Source organism: Podarcis tiliguerta (genome assembly GCF_965153285.1).
Source record: "Podarcis tiliguerta genome assembly, chromosome: 14".
Classification (NCBI taxonomy): domain Eukaryota; kingdom Metazoa; phylum Chordata; class Lepidosauria; order Squamata; family Lacertidae; genus Podarcis; species Podarcis tiliguerta.
The window spans coordinates 47,724,535-47,741,146 of record NC_139547.1 but is presented as its reverse complement, the minus strand read 5'-3'; the positions used below and the strand labels follow the sequence as shown (position 1 = coordinate 47,741,146).

The 16,612-nt window shown below is 51.5% G+C and overlaps 2 protein-coding genes and 2 long non-coding RNA genes across 5 annotated transcripts in view; 2 read left to right on the top strand and 2 right to left on the bottom strand.

Annotated features, from left to right (window-relative positions):
* The window catches only part of RAI1 (retinoic acid induced 1), a 236,945-nt gene extending 234,076 nt beyond the window's left edge, over positions 1 to 2,869 (top strand). For both annotated transcript variants that reach the window (XM_083413305.1, XM_083413306.1), the window contains one exon: positions 1,772 to 2,869. In XM_083413305.1, coding sequence (XP_083269431.1) covers positions 1,772 to 1,786 — 15 coding nt within the window. In that variant the 3' untranslated portion in view covers positions 1,787 to 2,869. The remainder of the gene's footprint in view (positions 1 to 1,771) is intronic.
* LOC310664566 lies at positions 1,730 to 6,051 on the bottom strand. The gene is made up of 2 exons (XR_014504955.1): positions 2,491 to 6,051; positions 1,730 to 1,857 (listed from the first exon to the last, which is right to left on the bottom strand). It is a non-coding gene; the product is annotated as an uncharacterized lncRNA (long non-coding RNA).
* Positions 6,052 to 6,588: 537 nt separating this feature from the next.
* The window catches only part of SREBF1 (sterol regulatory element binding transcription factor 1), a 52,630-nt gene continuing 42,606 nt past the window's right edge, over positions 6,589 to 16,612 (bottom strand). The window contains exons 17-20 of the mRNA XM_083413358.1: positions 13,384 to 13,569; positions 10,701 to 10,812; positions 7,621 to 9,041; positions 6,589 to 7,358 (exon numbers count right to left, since the gene is read on the bottom strand). Of these exons, the coding sequence (XP_083269484.1) occupies positions 8,818 to 9,041; positions 10,701 to 10,812; positions 13,384 to 13,569 (522 nt within the window). The 3' untranslated portion in view covers positions 6,589 to 7,358; positions 7,621 to 8,817. The remainder of the gene's footprint in view (positions 7,359 to 7,620; positions 9,042 to 10,700; positions 10,813 to 13,383; positions 13,570 to 16,612) is intronic.
* LOC310664569 lies at positions 11,470 to 13,117 on the top strand. Its single transcript, XR_014504958.1, has 2 exons — positions 11,470 to 12,060; positions 12,317 to 13,117. It is a non-coding gene; the product is annotated as an uncharacterized lncRNA (long non-coding RNA).

Below are 16,612 nucleotides of genomic sequence, written 5' to 3'. Positions count from 1 at the left end.
ATAATATTTTGAATTTGCACAGCACTTTTTCTAAGCGCTCAAAGCACTACATAAACCATATCCCACATGCAACCCTTACAACCACCCTATAAGGTAAGATAGTAGTTTTTGTCAGCTGGGATAGCTCAAGTCAGTAGAGCATGAGGCTCTTGATCTCAGGGTCTTATGTTCAAGCCCCCTGTTGGGCAAAAGATTCCTGCCTTGCAGGGGGTTGGACTAGATGACCCTCGTGGTCTCTTCCAACTCTACGATTCTGTGATTTTATTCTCCCACACCGCCTCCTTGTATGTGAGCAGATGGTGGAGGGGGCAGGCTGGAGTTTAGAGATAAGGAGCCTCCCTTGTTTATCCATAGCTGGGATGAATTTTCAGTCAAGGACACAGCAACTCACATGGGCCAATTCACATCGTGCGGTTTTTAAGAGTACAGTTAAGATGTTTGCAGTATACGCTTGAAAAAGTAGATTGGAACAAACTGGTGTTGGCCCTCTAGCCTTTCCATGTGGCCCTCAGAACTCTCCCCAAGCCAACCCTTTACCAGCCCTGCTCCTTGGGTGGTTTTGCCTGGCCATAATGTGTCCTTGGGCATTGACAATGCCTCTTGCTTGCCTGGCCAGAGGTTGGCAAGGCAGGCATTGCTGGGTGTAAAACCCTCTGCCTTTTGCATGGCTGGGAACACAGCCAATTGCCCAAAGGGAAGAGCCACAGGCAGCTCCACCCCCTTTCCCCTCCGGCCCTGCCCTCCACCAGCATGCAGCAGAAGGATGGATGCTTGCCTGCAAGGGGATGCAGGCCTTGGGCGCCCCTTCCGCACTATATGAGGCATCCCCCAAGCGTGCCACTGCTGCAATGTGCAAAAATGCCCCTGATCTCCATTAGCGGCTACGCAACATTGGCTTCTTGGCTGCAAAATCCATTCTATTTTTACTTTAAAAGGGGGGGAGGGGAGGAGGGAAAAACCCCAAACCCCTTTCCTTCTTCCTGCCCGTTTCCTATTTTTGCCGTGTGCATTTTTATGCCCGCACACAAATAGCACACGGGAGGCTGCAAAGCGCTTGCGGTGTCAAGAGTGGGGTGGGGTGCGAAGTCGTGGGCGTCTGGCAGGCCCGGGGGCCTCGCGGTACCAATTAATGCCGGCCAAGCGGAAGGAGGCGAGGGCGAGGGCGGGGGGGGGGGAGTGGGGGGTTAGGAATAAGACACCCGGGAACTCAAGCTGGCAAGGCAAGTGCTATTGTGAGCTCGGCTCCACAGCAGCCAGCTTGCGCGAGAGATGGATGCGTTTTTTGCTGCCCCCTCGCGATGCGTAAAAACCACCAGACTGGATTCCTTTTTTTAAAAAAAAGGAGGGAGGAAGGGAGGGAGGAAAGTCAGGGGAGGGGGCCATAAACACATCTCTGCAGACTGTCAAGGGCTGTGCTTTTATTTATTTATTTTATCCGGGGCTGCGGGAGGCGCACGGCGAGCCTTAGCAACATGAATTATTCCCCATGAATGAACCAAGGGAGTCCTCTAGCTGTCAGCCACCAGCCCGGGCTGCGTCAAGACCACCGGGCTGCCCCCGCCCGCCAGCCAATCGGCGGCCACAAAAGCCCGGACCGGAATTCTGGGGTGGGGGAGACCTAGTGCGGGTGGGGGGGGCGTCAAGCGTTGCTTATATGAGCTTATTATATTATATATATATGCCTTTGGAGGTGCAGAAAGGGGCCAGCTGAGCAAAGGATAAACCCACCTTTCGTTCTCTTTTTATTTTGCTTTATTTTTATTTTTTGCAGAAGCAGCCGTTGTAATGCGGAGCAGGGAAACCCGTCGCCTCCACCCAGTCGCCAGCCTCGGGCAGCGGCTGCAGCCAAGATGAACTCTGCAGGGGAGAGGCAAAGCGAATGTATTTCGGCCCGGTTGCCCGACCCTCCAGCCCGTCCGCCCTCCTTTGCAATAGTACTCTAGGATGGGGACCCCCCGCCCCACCCCGGCCGCCGCGCGGAAGAGCCCCTCGCTCCAGCTCGCTTAGGTGCCTGCAGTTTCTCGCCGAGACGACACCCCACCCCCGAAAGGCACAGAACTCCAGCCCAACTCCTAAGCATCTCCCGGCGTTCAGCCTGGGGGGGGGGGGCGCAGGACCTCGGCTCCGGTTCCCGATCTCCTCCTCCTCTGGCATTTTCCAAGAGCCTCTCCAGGTTGGCACCGAAACCGAAACCCACTTTGCAGGTTCTGATCCTCGCTCCACCTCCTGCCCTTGAAAGCAGCCCAGAGCCGGTTCAGGAGAGAAGAGAAACTCCGGCTCCACGTTTTCATTCCTCCCTCCCCGCCTCCCCCGGTTCCCCTACTTAGGAGCTGTAACCAATACTGATAAGCTAACATCTTCCACCTGGGACACGGCTACTGACAAAATCTGGCCTGGAGTTTGTTAGGGGGTGGGTTTCTTTTTCTTTTTTTCCTCCCCCCCTCCCCTTTTTGCGTTTCTCCTCCTGGCCGTGAATCTCGAGGCTCTTACCTGCGCACCACCCTTTGGACCTTGCAATCCTTCGGCCAGATTTCATCGGAAATCTGAAATCCCAACAGCACCGGTCCGAGTTCACCTTTCCAGACTTTCTCCGCACGGGAAAGGTGCGGGCGAGGGGGGAGGCCAGCCGGGGAGAAAGGCTCCTGCGAAGCATCGCGCCAGGTCGCCTTGCCTTTCTCCCCCAAACCGCCGGACTCTCCGAGCCCGCCTCGTCCTCCTCCTCCGTCTCTTTTTTCTGATCTGATCTATTTTTGCCTTCAAACCTCATGGTGTGTGTGCGTGTGCGTGTGCGTGTTTGTATATATCTGTGATCAGCTTGTAAAAAGAAGCGCCCCGATGTTTTTTGAAACAATGCCGCGTTGCTTTGGTTCGTTTGCTCCTTCGTTTGGCTTTTGTCCCCCGTCCACCCCTCGCCGCCCCTTCCTCCCTCCCTCCGACCCCATTTGCAGTCCCCATCTGGGGCCGACCCCCATCTCTGCCCTCCTGCCCAGCGCAAAAGGCGGCTCAGGCACCCAGGAAGGTCGCCTTGGTTGGCCCTGCAAGGAGAAAAGTAGCTCAGTTCGATTGGGATTCGCCCCCGCCATTCACCAGCAGCGAAACTCGCGAGGCAGCTCGCGGAATTTCAAGGGAAGGGGAAACGAGTTTCGCGGAATACTAGCGAAGTTCGCTTGGGGCTGGATGGAGAGTTTCGCACGCCTCTGCCAGCCTGCGCAAGGGTTTCGCCACACTCCCTGCTGGGTTTCACCAACTCCCGTACGCACACTGGGGCTTCTTTGGGATGGGAATATTTCTCTGTTCCTCTGGGTGGTTTCTGGGAACAGGGCACATACAGAGACGGTTGGGCACACTCCTCCCTCCTGGTGCTTTTGCCGTGCCAATGCATATCACCTTCCATTGGAGTTTGTGGCAGGAGTGTCCAGACTTTGAGCAGATCCTGGCCCAGCTCAGGCCCAAGGCATGGATGGGGAGCTAGGCACTGCACCCTACTCAGAAGGGACCCTGTTGCTGCCTCCCCAAACCTGTTAAATGATTCCAACCCAGAGCTGCCTCGCCTCCTTTTTAGCAGCTGAAGCTTTTCCTGGTGAAGTGGGGAGGGGGGGAAAGCTTCCACCATACACCCCCATTTCACCCTAGCTCCTGCTAAAGGGACCCTGGCGTGCCTGTGGCAGTCAGTATGCCTATAGGGGAAGCCGCTCTCTCTGGACCTCACCGTGTGCCACCAGAACCATGGTTTGAGCCACTGCCAAAGGACCAGTAAGCCACCCCTCCACACGCCTGAGGATAAGGGTTAGATCAGAGCCATGGTTTGCGGAGGGCTGTGAAAACTCATGTAGCATAAGATAGTCTCTTGGGAAGCAAAGGTGTCGCTCACCTGAGGTGGCACCATCTTCCTTGGAGATGGCCTCTTGCCTTGGTCCCACCCTGCCAGACAGGCTCAACCAAACGCCACAGACCTCTTCTTTGCAGCTGGGCCCAGTCCAAGGCCTTCCGTCCATAGGCTTGCACACCAACACACATCACCCTTTTGTGCCATCCCATAAGCAGGTTCTCACTGGACCGTGTCCCATGTGTCCTTTGAACAGCACTCTCAACGATGTCCACAGGGCAGCTTCCCACATCTTTGGTCCAGGACTTTGATGAGAGACCAAAAATGTGGACAGCAGTGCCTAAAAAGGCAGTGAGGGCGGATGGGAGAGAAGCTTCTAGCATAAGTTTGAGCACTTACTTCCTTTGCACAGATTATGCCTTTCCAAAAATCTGGAGGAAAACCCACAGAAGCTGAGCTGTGCTTGCACCTGCCCAGTTTTTTTCTGTGCATACATGCACCTTCCAAATGGTGCTAACTGCAACTTCCATCATCCCTGACTGGGGTTGGTGGGAATTGAAAGTCCAGCAACTTACGGAGCGTTCCCATGTTAGTTACTCCTACTCTTGAGGGTGTCCTCTGAATGGAAGGGATCTTAGAGGACTCTTTCTGCTTAGCTATGAAATCAGAACACCCGACTACACAGCTCCAGGGTGGAAAGTCAGCCTGGAGGGTGGGGAGCGTTGGTTCAGTTTTCTGGTTGCAGTTGCCCGTGGAACAGCTGTGTTATCATCTCGCTTATTAACAGGACCCAGAAATTAACAGGTACAGAATATGCGCAAGGACCGTGAATGTGTTGCTATGTTTCGAAATTCCATATTGGTGTTGCCCAGTCCAGAAAGAGGAGCACCTCTGGGCCCTCTCTGCTCCCATGAAGCTCTCATGTCTACCCATCCAGTGGGATCAATAACAGAATCCTGTTGGGTTCCTTTGCCCTGTTCAGAGAGACCACGCAGATTCACACTTGTAACCAGTCTGTTTCATGGTACCCTGCGCTCTCTGCCGTCGCCATTGCTATTCTCGCAGCTTGCCCCGCAAGGTTTGGCTGGCTTGTTTCAGAAGCACACCTTATGAGGGCAGGCTGGGGAAAATCCCTGTCCACCCCACCCCATGCCCCGCCACCCCCCACCACACGGCATCGTGACCCCGACGATCTTGGCTGTCTTTGAATAGCATCCTGTACATAATGACTGTAAAATGGCGAATCGTGTGTATTATATATTGCCTCATTCTATAGTGTATATATATGTATACATATACATATATATAATATATATGAAAGACTGTAAATGTTAAAACTAGTGTTCTTATTTAGTATATTGCTTCACACTGAAGATTGTGTGTAACAAGCTGTTTCTAAAAGAAGTTTATTTTCCTTAAGAGTTAAAAAAAAGAGAGAGAAAAAATCAGGTCATTGCATTCAAAAACATCAATAAAGATTCAATAATTGTTTTGGATGTTTGCAGAGTCCCCTAGTAAACTATTTTTCTGCCACCCCCCATCCATTGAGGGAGTAAGGATAGATTAACCAGTTGCTCTAATCACCCAATTCAGTAGGTGCCCAATAAGCTTGAGCCAATCGCTGCCAATCCAATCAATTCAGGCATCCCTCAGTCCGAGGTAGCGTACTAGGCTCCCCTAGAAAACCCCCACACCTGAGACCCCCGATGGGAAGCCATTGATCGGAGGAAACTGTCTCTTTCCAGGCAGAGGAAGATTTGAAACAGCAGCAGCGTAACAGGTACGAGGACTGCAATGCAGATTTCAAGGTCAAAATGGGAACGTGAGCGGCAGCCTGTGCGCAGACATGTGAGGGTGTGCATGAACATACACAGAAACCCGCCAGAGGAAGAACAATGCTATATGCACGGTCCCCACTGGTACCCAAATAATTGACCGCCAAGGGACCTGACCAGCATCTCTGCTTGGAGGAAGGAGAAGATGCCCTTGCAACAGCAATCGCATCCACTGTTTTAACTAAGGGATGTGGAACCTGTTGCCTCCTAGTTGTTGGACTACAACCCCCCATCGCCCCTGACCTTGGGTTCATGCTGTCTGGGGCTGATGGGAGTCACAGTCCACAGGAACTGGAAGACCAGAAGCTCCAGACCCTTGGTTTAAACACGGAAGGTGCGTTCACACATCTTCGCTACTCAACAACTATACTACCAAGGGAATGTTTGCACAGACTATTAGGTCATTACAGATCAATGTTCTGACCCTTTTATGGAAGTCAATTTGCACAATCTAGTCCTACAATCTAGTCAATTTGCACAATCTAGTCCTATATGCAAATAGGGGTCTTTATAGGAAAAGGAGGTTTGCCTGTTTGGACGGCACAAAGTTGGTTTGGCCACGCATAGCCTTTCTGGATCAAACAGAAGCTGCATCCAGTCTCGCATCCTCCTTTCAGTCTTGTATTCAGTTGCCCAGCCAGATGCCTTCAGGTAAGGCATCAAAGCAAGATTCCTTCCCCACTGGTGCTCCTGAGGACCAGGGTCTTCACTAGACCACTGCCTCTCTGAACCTGGAGACTTCATACAACCCACCATAGCGAACTGCCATTGGCAAACTTGTCTTTGGTCCACCCATGGACTTGAATGGAGGCATGTGGGTCTCAAAGGGCAGGTGGTCTCTGCCCCACTCCACCTCTCTCTGACCTGCTGAGCCCCACTCAAGCATACTCCATTCCTTTCCCAATCAAGTGTCACAGACAAAAGAGGTATAAATAAGTAGGTCTTTTATTTTATCATCTGTACAAAAAAACCTCACGCTATGAAAATAACTTTTAAATGGAAGAGGCGTGGCTGAGCAATGCAGATTGAGGAGGGGTGGGGTGCGCTAATATCTCTCACACACACAGAAACACCCCCGAAATGCTCCTGCAACAGAAGCCCTGAAGAGGGCACAGTTCATATTCCCACCATGATTAGGCCAGACCTTCCTGCCTCTCCCGTCACACCTGCGCCCCGCAAGAGGAAATTTCTCCATAGCAACAACATCCTTAACCCAGGCAGCGTGATGGAACCAACACTGGGGGTGCTTGCTGTAAGGACCAAAAATCTATTTGGAGGGATAGAAAATGAAGCAGCCTGCCCCTCTGACCTTTCATCGTTTCCTTTCCCGTACACTCGTAAAACAAAATAAAAAACCCCAGAGAGAATCGTCTGTTTTTTCTTAAATGGGCTGGCCACCTTTTCTAGCAGGACTCCAGTGCCCTTTAACAGCTGATCAGCAGGCAGAAATTCAACCGGTGAAGTGCCCACAGCCAGCCGCTCCAAGAATTAGGGCAGTGACGCGTGTTTGCGTGTGAATTCTACTTTGGGGGAAGCCTGCCAGAAAAGGGGTGGGTGGAATATACGTGTGGAAAATGTTCTTAGAAATCCATGCACACACACCCTGTGGTGTGGTAACTAGCCAGTGACTGCATGCTAGCGTGGGCTTCAGAACACCCAAACCAGAAATCCACAATTCCCAGCCCACCAAAATATAGCTACAGTGGTGCCCCGCAAGACGAATGCCTCGGAAGACGAAAAACTCGCAAGACGAAAGGGTTTTTCGTTTTTTGAGTTGCTTCGCAAGACGAATTTCCCTATGGGCTTGCTTCGCAAGACGAAACGTCTTGCGCCTTTTTTTCTTAAACCGCCAATGCATTCCTATGGGAAACCATCAATACACATTGGTGCTTCGCAAGACGAAAAAACTCGTAGAACGAAAAAACTCGCAGAACGAATTAATTTCGTCTTGCGGGGCACCACTGTATATCATTCACAGGGAGCCACTACAAAGGCTGGAGAGGAGAACTTTCTTCTGTAACCGAAGCACAAAGTTTCTCCTGGAGACAATTCCACCACGTGAATATCCAAGGGGAGGGTTGCCTCGGGGAAACCCATGGCCCACCTCCAGAAAAACCCAGAACTGTAGCACTCTGCCCCTTGACAGGAGTCCCCATCTGCCCTCAGAGGACGGAGGAGGAGCGAAGTGGGAGGCGTCTGACAGCAGAGACGGCTCTGGAGAAACGGCGCTCACATCTAAGCTGTTCACATCTGGCCAGAGAGATGGAGGGGCATCCTGCAGTGCTGGTGGTTTGCCACCAGGGGTCCCCTTTGCCTTGTCATGGGCTGCTGGCAGGAAGTAGGGGAGACTATCTGGGGAGGTCGGGATGAGAGAGAAGAACAGAGGCCAGCCAATGGGAAACCAGGCAATTGCAAAGCAGCCCACCACCCCCCATAGGGGTGCTACAATGGAAGTGCAATGAACCACCACAAGCCATGTGTGCATTTGCAAGGGTGTGTGTGTGTGTCTCAAAATGCAGAACCCGGTTGCAGGGAACGGAACAAAACGCACTTGCACCCCACCCAGAATGGCTCTAAAAAGCAGCCCTTTCAGACCCAGGACATACTTCTGACCCAAGCATGCATTTGGGGACCCAATTCCTAACCTTTCCTCATTTATTTGCATGGTGGCGCTGCTCCTGTTGCTACCCACGCTGGACTTGCTAGCAGCTCCCTGCCTGCCCATCGAAAAACCAGCACTGTCAAGGACGTCCGGTTTTTCCAAAGCTGCCTCAATGCAGCCAGCGATAAATCTCCCTTCTCCCCAATTTCGACAGCAGGATAAGCACGCAGCCTGTCACCTTCTCGGAAAACACCACTTGCTTGCTTGCGCTCCCCACCCCCCAAGTCACATAGGTCTGCTCAGCACACACAGCCACAAGGAGGGGGGGCTCCCCCCACAGAACTTAGGGGGAGATGAGAGAGTAGCCCTGCAGAGCAATGATTACCTAGAGAGAGAGAAAGAGAGGGGAGAGTCGGGCTTCTGCAAGCCACGCCAGATCCTTTGTCTCGCCTGCCAGAGTCCAGGAGAACACACTCGCCATGTGCTTAGAGGGGTCGCCTTCCCTCTCTGCCCTCTTCCTCCTCCCCACAAGTCCTCCTCGGTGCCCCCTCTCTCTAGCTGGAGGTGACAGTGGACCCGCTTCCCAGCCGGATGATCATCTGCTGGCACTCGTGCAGCGTCCTTTTGTCCCCCAGCTTCTCCAGGGATCGGGCCGCCTCCGCCAACATGCCCATCCTCTGACCGGGACCCAGAAGGAAGGCGGGGGGCAGGTAAGAGCAGGCGAGGAGGAGGGCCTCGGCCTGCTCTCGCGCCGTCGGCTGGCTCTCGTGGTCGCTGGCTGGAAAGGAAAACAAGGTCGGAAGCTCAGCGGGATGGGGCACGGAAGCAAGAGGTGGCCCTGCAAGAAAGGACAGGCCACCCCAGGGCCAGATTTAGGTTTGATGAGGCCCTAAGCTACTGAAGGAAATTGGGCCCTTTCTATGGCCAGGTGTCCTTTGTCAACAATAAATTGTCGCTGTTTCTTGTGTTGAATATACCGTATTTTTTGCTCTATAAGACTCACTTTTTCCCTCCTAAAAAGTAAGGGGAAATGTGTGTGCGTCTTATGGAGCGAATGCAGGCTGCACAGCTATCCCAGAAGCCAGAACAGCAAGAGGGATTGCTGCTTTCACTGCGCAGCGATCCCTCTTGCTGTTCTGGCTTCTGAGATTCAGAATATTTTTTTTCCTGTTTTCCTCCTCCAAAAACTAGGTGCGTCTTGTGGTCTGGTGCATCTTATAGAGCGAAAAATACGGTATGCTATGTGGTAATTTTTGAACCTAATAGGTATCTAAAGCCATTTGCACATAACAAAATATGTATTTTATCAAAGTAATTGTTGAACTGAAATACAATTAGGAACTATATTAACAGTGAAATACAATTAAGAAGTAGTATATTAATAGTGAAATAATTATTAAGCTCTAACTGTATGTAGGTTTTATTTTGTTTTTCATCTTATATTTTGGAAATGTACATCCAGTTTTATTCCCCTTTAAAAAAATTTGGGGCCCCCAAGAGGGTGGGGCCCTAAGCTATAGCTTGTTTATCTTATACATAAATCTGGCACTGGCCATTCCCCCCCTGATGGCAGCATGGTGCAATGGTTAGAGTGTTGGAGAGAGACCCGAGTTCGAATCCCCCACATTGCCATGAAGCTCACGGGGGGGGGGGGGCCTTGGGAGCCAGTCACACCTCTCTCAACCCACCCTACCTCACAGGGAAGTTTTGGGGATTAAATAGGAGGGGAAGAGCCATGTACGTCACCTGGGGGCAGGAATGGGGGGCGGGATGTGAATGCAATGAATGGGTTAATAAGGCTGCATCGCTGGCTGGCAGCAGGGCCAATCCAGAGACCCACAGCTTATTTTCACTCCCAATGCTGGGCTCTACCCTTTCAACTATCCCTCCCTACAGACCCTCTCAGGTGTTATGATTGGGGTGGGGTGCTGCGGTGGAGACTGGCCCCTTAGGGCAAATGGGGCCTGTACTCAGCTAGACCCCACCTCTCTGCCTTCTTACAGGTGGTCCAGAGAGGAGGCAAGCAGGGCCCCAAGGCGGAAGAGGCATTCAGGTGTGAGGAGCAAAACATAGCTCACTTGGCAGAGCATGAGACTCTTAATCTGAGGGTCGTGGGTTTGAGCCCCACATTGGGTGAAAGATTCCTGCATGGCAGGGGGTTGGACTAGATGGCCCTCGGGGTCCCTTCCAACTCTATGATTCTATGAAATCACCCGCTTTCAGAGGGAAGGGCTGTAGCTCCATTGCAGACCACCTGCCTTGCATGCAGAAGGTTCAATCCCCAAAGATATCTCCAGGTGGGGCTGGGAATCTCCCCAAAGAGTCACTGCCGATCAGTGGAGGCAGTACCGATCTGGATGGACTAGTGGGTCTGATTCGGAGTAAGGCAGCTTACGGTGGTTCATGCATGGACCAAGCCCACACCCCTGTCACTCACCTCCTTTGATGCTCGAGGCAACTCTCCTGCGCAGGCTGCGGTCCAGCAGCTGGTGGGTCCGGGTGGGGCTGGCTCGGGCCATCAGCCGGGCCGTCGCCTCATGGAGGAACACCTGTGGGGGGCAGGCCAGAGTCAGGAACCACCACACTCCCCCCAGCACCACCCACCGCTGCCTCCCACCAGAACCGCCATGAAAACCAGCACTGTGTCGAGATCTCTCTCCCAGGGTCTCTACAGTTTCTGTCCTCTGCAAAAGAGGCTACAGGTTCCCTGCCTCGTTCTCAGAGCACTTGAGAATTTATTTAGAAATCTGTCAGAATTCTGGTGGCCAAAGGCTTTCAAGCTGACTTCCCCGTGGCAAGGCAGCCAACTCTCAAGCACATCAGAGAGGTTAGGCTGGCCTCAACTAGAGCCAGGGCTTTCTCAGCTGCGGCTCCAATCTGCTGAAACGCTCTGTCACAAGAGACTAGGGCCCTGAGGGACCTGACATCTTTCCGCAAGGCCTGCAAGACAGAGCTGTTCCACCAGGCCTTTGGTCAGGGCCCAGCCTGACTCCCTCCTCTGGCAACCTGCACAGAATTTTGCTTAATGGTTGCCATTAATTTGATTTTAATTAATTTTTATAATGAAATGTTTTTAGAATGTTGGATTATTTGATTGTTTGATTATTTGATTGTTGTTAGCCGCCCTGAGCCCGGCTTCGGCTGGGGAGGGCGGGATATAAATAAAATTTATTATTATTATTATTATTATTATTATTATTACATGTGCTTTTCTTTACAGAAAAGATTTCTCTGGCGCTTTGCAGCCTTCCCAGCTGCCGCACTTCCTGATCTGGTTTAATTGATGGCTGGGCACCCAGGGAGGCTGCAGAGCACAGACCACCAGCGAGATGAGTTGCAGAATGAAAGAAGGGATGCCCACAACAAACACCCCTTGGCCACCAAAAGGAAGGCAAGGATGACACAGACACTGCACCTGTGAGGATTTCAGCAAAAATTTGAAACTTAGCACCCTTAACAAACTACAGCCCCCAGGATTTGGGGTGGGGGGCTCGACTTTTAACATGGTATATGATGCAGATGTGACCTCAGAGCCTCACAACACGCAGAGGGCTGCAAATTCCACATTGTCAAGCCCTTAACAGCTTGGGACCAGTTTAATTACAAGATCTGCCCACTCGACCAACTGATCAGTGGAAACAGCACTGTTAAAGGTGCCATATAATACCCATTCCACATTTGTAAGAACTCGATATTTTAGTGTGGCAGCACCTCCAGTTTGGAACTCCCTGCCTATTGATAGCAAGCAGGTGCCTTCAAGTGTAATCTCCAGTTCCTGCACAGACAAGAGAGCCAGTGTGGTGTAGTGGTTAAGAGCGGTAGTCTCGTAATCTGGGGAACCGGGTTCGCGTCTCCGCTCCTCCACATGCAGCTGCTGGGTGACCTTGGGCCAGTCACACTTCTCTGGAGTCTCTCAGCCCCACTCACCTCACAGAGTGTTTGTTGTGGGGGAGGAAGGGAAAGGAGAATGTTAGCCGCTTTGAGACTCCTTAAAGGGAGTGAAAAGGCGGGATATCAAATCCAAACTCTTCTTCTTCTTCTTCTTCTATTCAGATGCTGAGAAAGCGTATGGGAGTTCTGACCACTTTCTAGTCCGTTGCGACGTTAACTTTACGAAAGCTTTAAATTATTGTTGATTTCATGGTATTATCTTTCCGGTAAACCCCTTTGAAGGTTTTTTTAAATAAAAAACAACAGCAATCGAGCTGTATATAAATTTGGTACGCAGGCTGAGACCCTACCTGTCCGCGGACTGTCTCGCCAGAGTGGTGCATGCTCTAGTTATCTCCCGCTTGGACTACTGCAATGTGCTCTATGTGGGGCTACCTTTGAAGGTGACCCAGAAACTACAACTAATCCAGAATGCGGCAGCCAGACTGGTGACTGGGGGCGGCCACCGAGACCACATAACACCGGTCTTGAAAGACCTACATTGGCTCCCAGTACGTTTTCAATTACAATTCAAAGTGTTGGTGCTGACCTTTAAAGCCCTAAACGGCCTCGGCCCAGTAGACCTGAAGGAGCATCTCCACCCCCATCATTCAGCCCGAACACTGAGGTCCAGCGCCGAGGGCCTTCTGGCGGTTCCCTCACTGTGAGAAGCCAAGTTACAGGGAACCAGGCAGAGGGCCTTCTTGGTAGTGGCACCCTCCCTGTGGAACGCCCTCCCACCAGATGTCAAAGAGAAGAACAACTACCAGACTTTTAGAAGACATCTGAAGGCAGCCCAGTTTAGGGAAGCTTTTAATGTTTAACAGACCACTGTATTTTAATACTCTGTTGGAAGCCGCCCAGAGTGGCTGGGGAAACCCAGCCAGATGGGCAGGGTATAAATAATAAATTCTATTCTATTCTATTCTATTCTATTCTATTCTATTCTATTCTATTCTATTCTATTCTATTCTATTCTGTTCTGTTCTGTTCTGTTCTATTCTAATTCTATTCTAATTCTATTCTGTTCTTCTTATGGGACAAATAAAATAAACAGACTGGAGAAGTCTCTGAGTCGGCGTGAGACAGCTTCATAGGATTACTAAAAACCAGCGCTCTCGGCAGTGACGGCCGCATTGTAGAGCCAGTGAGGAGCTTACGGGAGCAGAGAAGCCCAGGGCCGCACTCACCCTGTGCATGGCAGCCTTGTCCGCTTGCGCCAGGCGCCGGAGGCTGCTGAGATCCTGCTGGAAGCCACGGAGCTCCAGGGTGGAGGCTTGGTAGGGAGCGCCATTCGGCTGCCCTGCTTGCATCTGCTGCTGCCAGAGCCTGGTGCGGGTGATGAGGAGGAGGTCACACAAGAGGAACTGCACAGCCTGAGAAGGAGACAGAAGGCAAGAAATTGAGAAGAGACCTCCTGGATCAGGCCAGTGGCCCACCTAGTCTAGTATCCTGGAAGCGCGGATTAAAGAGCTTACCATCTGTTCGATGGAAGCAGAGGTTACATTTTCTGAGAATCCTGCAGAAAAACAATCTCTCAAAGGACCTGTTGATGGCATTTTACCATTGCACTGCTGAGGGTGTATTAACTGATGGTCTGTGTGTGTGGTTTGGGAGCTGCACGGTCAGGGGAAAAACAATGCTGTCCAGGGTTGTAAAGACTGCGGAGAGAATAATTGGGTGCACTCTTCCCACCTTGGATCAAATCTATGCTTCCAGGTGCCATAAGAAAGCTGCAGAGATAGCGCAGGATAGTGCGCACCCCGGAAATGATCTCTTTCAGCTTCTGCCTTCTGGAAGAAGGGTTATAAAGACTAGGACTAGCTGCCTGAGAAACAGTTTCTACCCAAATGCGATTTTGGTTTTAAACGCAGTGTATGGAGTCTCTATGGGAGTATACTGTATTTTAAAATGGGGTATCAGAGTTTTTAGGGGGCTAACCAGGTTGGGATAGCTGGGCTTGTTGGTTTTTGAATGTCTTATGTAGATTTTTCAATTTCGTTGTTCTGTATGGGACAATGACAATAAAGATTATCATATCATATATGATTTCTACTCCGGTGGAGAGTTTCCCTTCAACAAAGTGCAGGATCATGGCAATGAAAATAATAAATAGAGTTGGGGCAATAACACAACCCTGTTTCACACCTGTTCCCACTGTGAATGGTTCACTTTGAGAGTCGTAGTTATCTGCAATTGTTGCTGTCGTATTATCATCGAGGAGCCGAATGATATTCACAAATTTATCTGGGCAGCCAATTTTCAGAAGGACAGTCCACAGGGCATTGCGATTTACAGTGTCAAAAGCTTTAGTTAAATCAATAAATGCCATATACAGGGGTTGGATTTGCTCTCTGCGTTTTTCTGAAAGCTGTTGAGCAGTGAAAATCATGTCCCCTGTCCCCCTAGAAGGCCGAAAACCATTTTGGGATTCAGGAAGGGTCACCTCAGATATTGATAAGACACAGTTTGCTAAGATCCTTGCAAGAATTTTGTCGGCCGCAGCTAATACGGGCTTTGAAGACACTCGAACTCAGGACGCGAAGGAGAAACGTGCTAAGAGGAAGGCACGCTTGGCAAACTCTCACCATGATCAACTCCCAACTGGAAACCTCTGTCCCCACTGTGGAAGGACGTGTGGATCCAGAACTGGCCTCCAGTCACTTACGGACTCATTGTTAAAACCGTGTTTATGGAAGACAATCTGACTCGGCTACGAGTGATTGCCAAAGAAGAAGAAGAAGAAGAAGAGTTTGGATTTGATATCCAGCCTTTCACTCCCTTTGAGGAGTCTCAAAGCGGCTAACATTCTCCTTTCCCTTCCTCCCCCACAACAAACACTCTGTGAGGTGAGTGGGGCTGAGAGACTTCAGAGAAGTGTGACTGGCCCAAGGTCACCCAGCAGCTGCATGTGGAGGAGCGGAGACGCGAACCCGGTTCCCCAGATTACAAGACTACCACTCTTAACCACTACACCACACTGGCTCTCAAGAAGAGTCACTGAGAGACAGGAAGGGCTGACAGTTGGTGGGTGGAGGGTGTTGGACTGACGCCAGGAGCGAGCCATCAGTAAATCACACTGTGCAAGTTGGAGCTGATTCTTTATTAGCAAAAACATGACTTGCACAGGAGGGTCAGGCCTCACGAGCAGAGCAACTCATCTCTGGCAGGTCTTGCCCCCATGAAGCAGTTGCTGAGACTGAAGATCTCTGCGTCCCCACAGCTGCCTAAGTCCCTCCTCTCCAGGGTTTTCTCCAAGCAATCTGAGACTGTGCCTGTGTGACCCTAATTTCTCTTCTGCCCTTTTCATGCCCCTTCTGGTTCTGGGAGGCAAGTGGGGAGGGGAGCTTGTCGCATGAAAGGGAGGCACCCAGGACTCTTCAGCAGCCTGACTCATCTCTGCTTTTTGGCCTCCCTCCTCTCCTCCTTCAGCTTCTGCCTCTGAGTCTGGATTGCTCCCTGCCACAGACTCTCCCTGCTCACTTAGCCCTGTTGCCTCTTCAGCTTCTGACACCTCCTCTTCCCAGTCTTTTCCCTATGACCACTCATTGAAGTCCACCACCCCTCCCTGGGCTCTGAGCCTTCTTCCCTCGGGGGTTCCCCAGCTGGTTCCTCCCACCATTCCTCTGCGTCCAACCCCTCTGTGACAGCCCAAGGTCTTCCCCGATCAACCTCCCACTCCTGCCTCTTCTCACAAGCCCTGGGCTGCTGCCACGACCCTCCGCCGGGAGAAGCGGCCTCAGGGCTGCACTGGAGGGGCATTGCACACTTTGGCTGCACATGCAATGCAACTACAATGCACCCCCGACACCACCACAATGCCGCCCCCCCCCCGCCTCTGCACAGCCTCCCGGTTTCCGCAGTCGCCAGAGGTGGGGAAAGGTTGTCCTCAGAAACAATGAGACCAGGATGTTTGGAGAGAGAGAGAGGTGGGGAACTTCAGGACCAGGGGCCAAATGTGGCCCTTTGAACCTTGCACTCCAGCCCTTGGTCCCTCCACAGACCACATGCCCCTGTCGAGACCCACAGAAACCCTCATTGACCCTGCTCTGCGCCCTCCCTCCCTGAGGACTTCTGTCTGGGCTGTACTAACGGCTCCTTGATTGCTGGGATGGAGAGAGATGAGCAAGTAGAATTTTGTGTGTGGCTGGAATGCAGTCTATGGGTACAAAGGTATTGTATTTTTCCATGTATAACATGCCCCCTTGTATAAGATGCCCTTGTATTTTTGAGGACTCCAAATTGAGAAAATGGGGGGAGATTGCCCAGAGATGTTGAGCTTTTTCGGGGGGAGATTGCCAATAGTTTTTGAGCTATTTTTAGGGAGGATTGCCCACAGTTGCTGAGTTTATTTTCGGAGGGGAGTGCCCAGACTTGTAGAGCTTTTTTTGGAGTGGGGGTTGCCGAAAATCACTCACC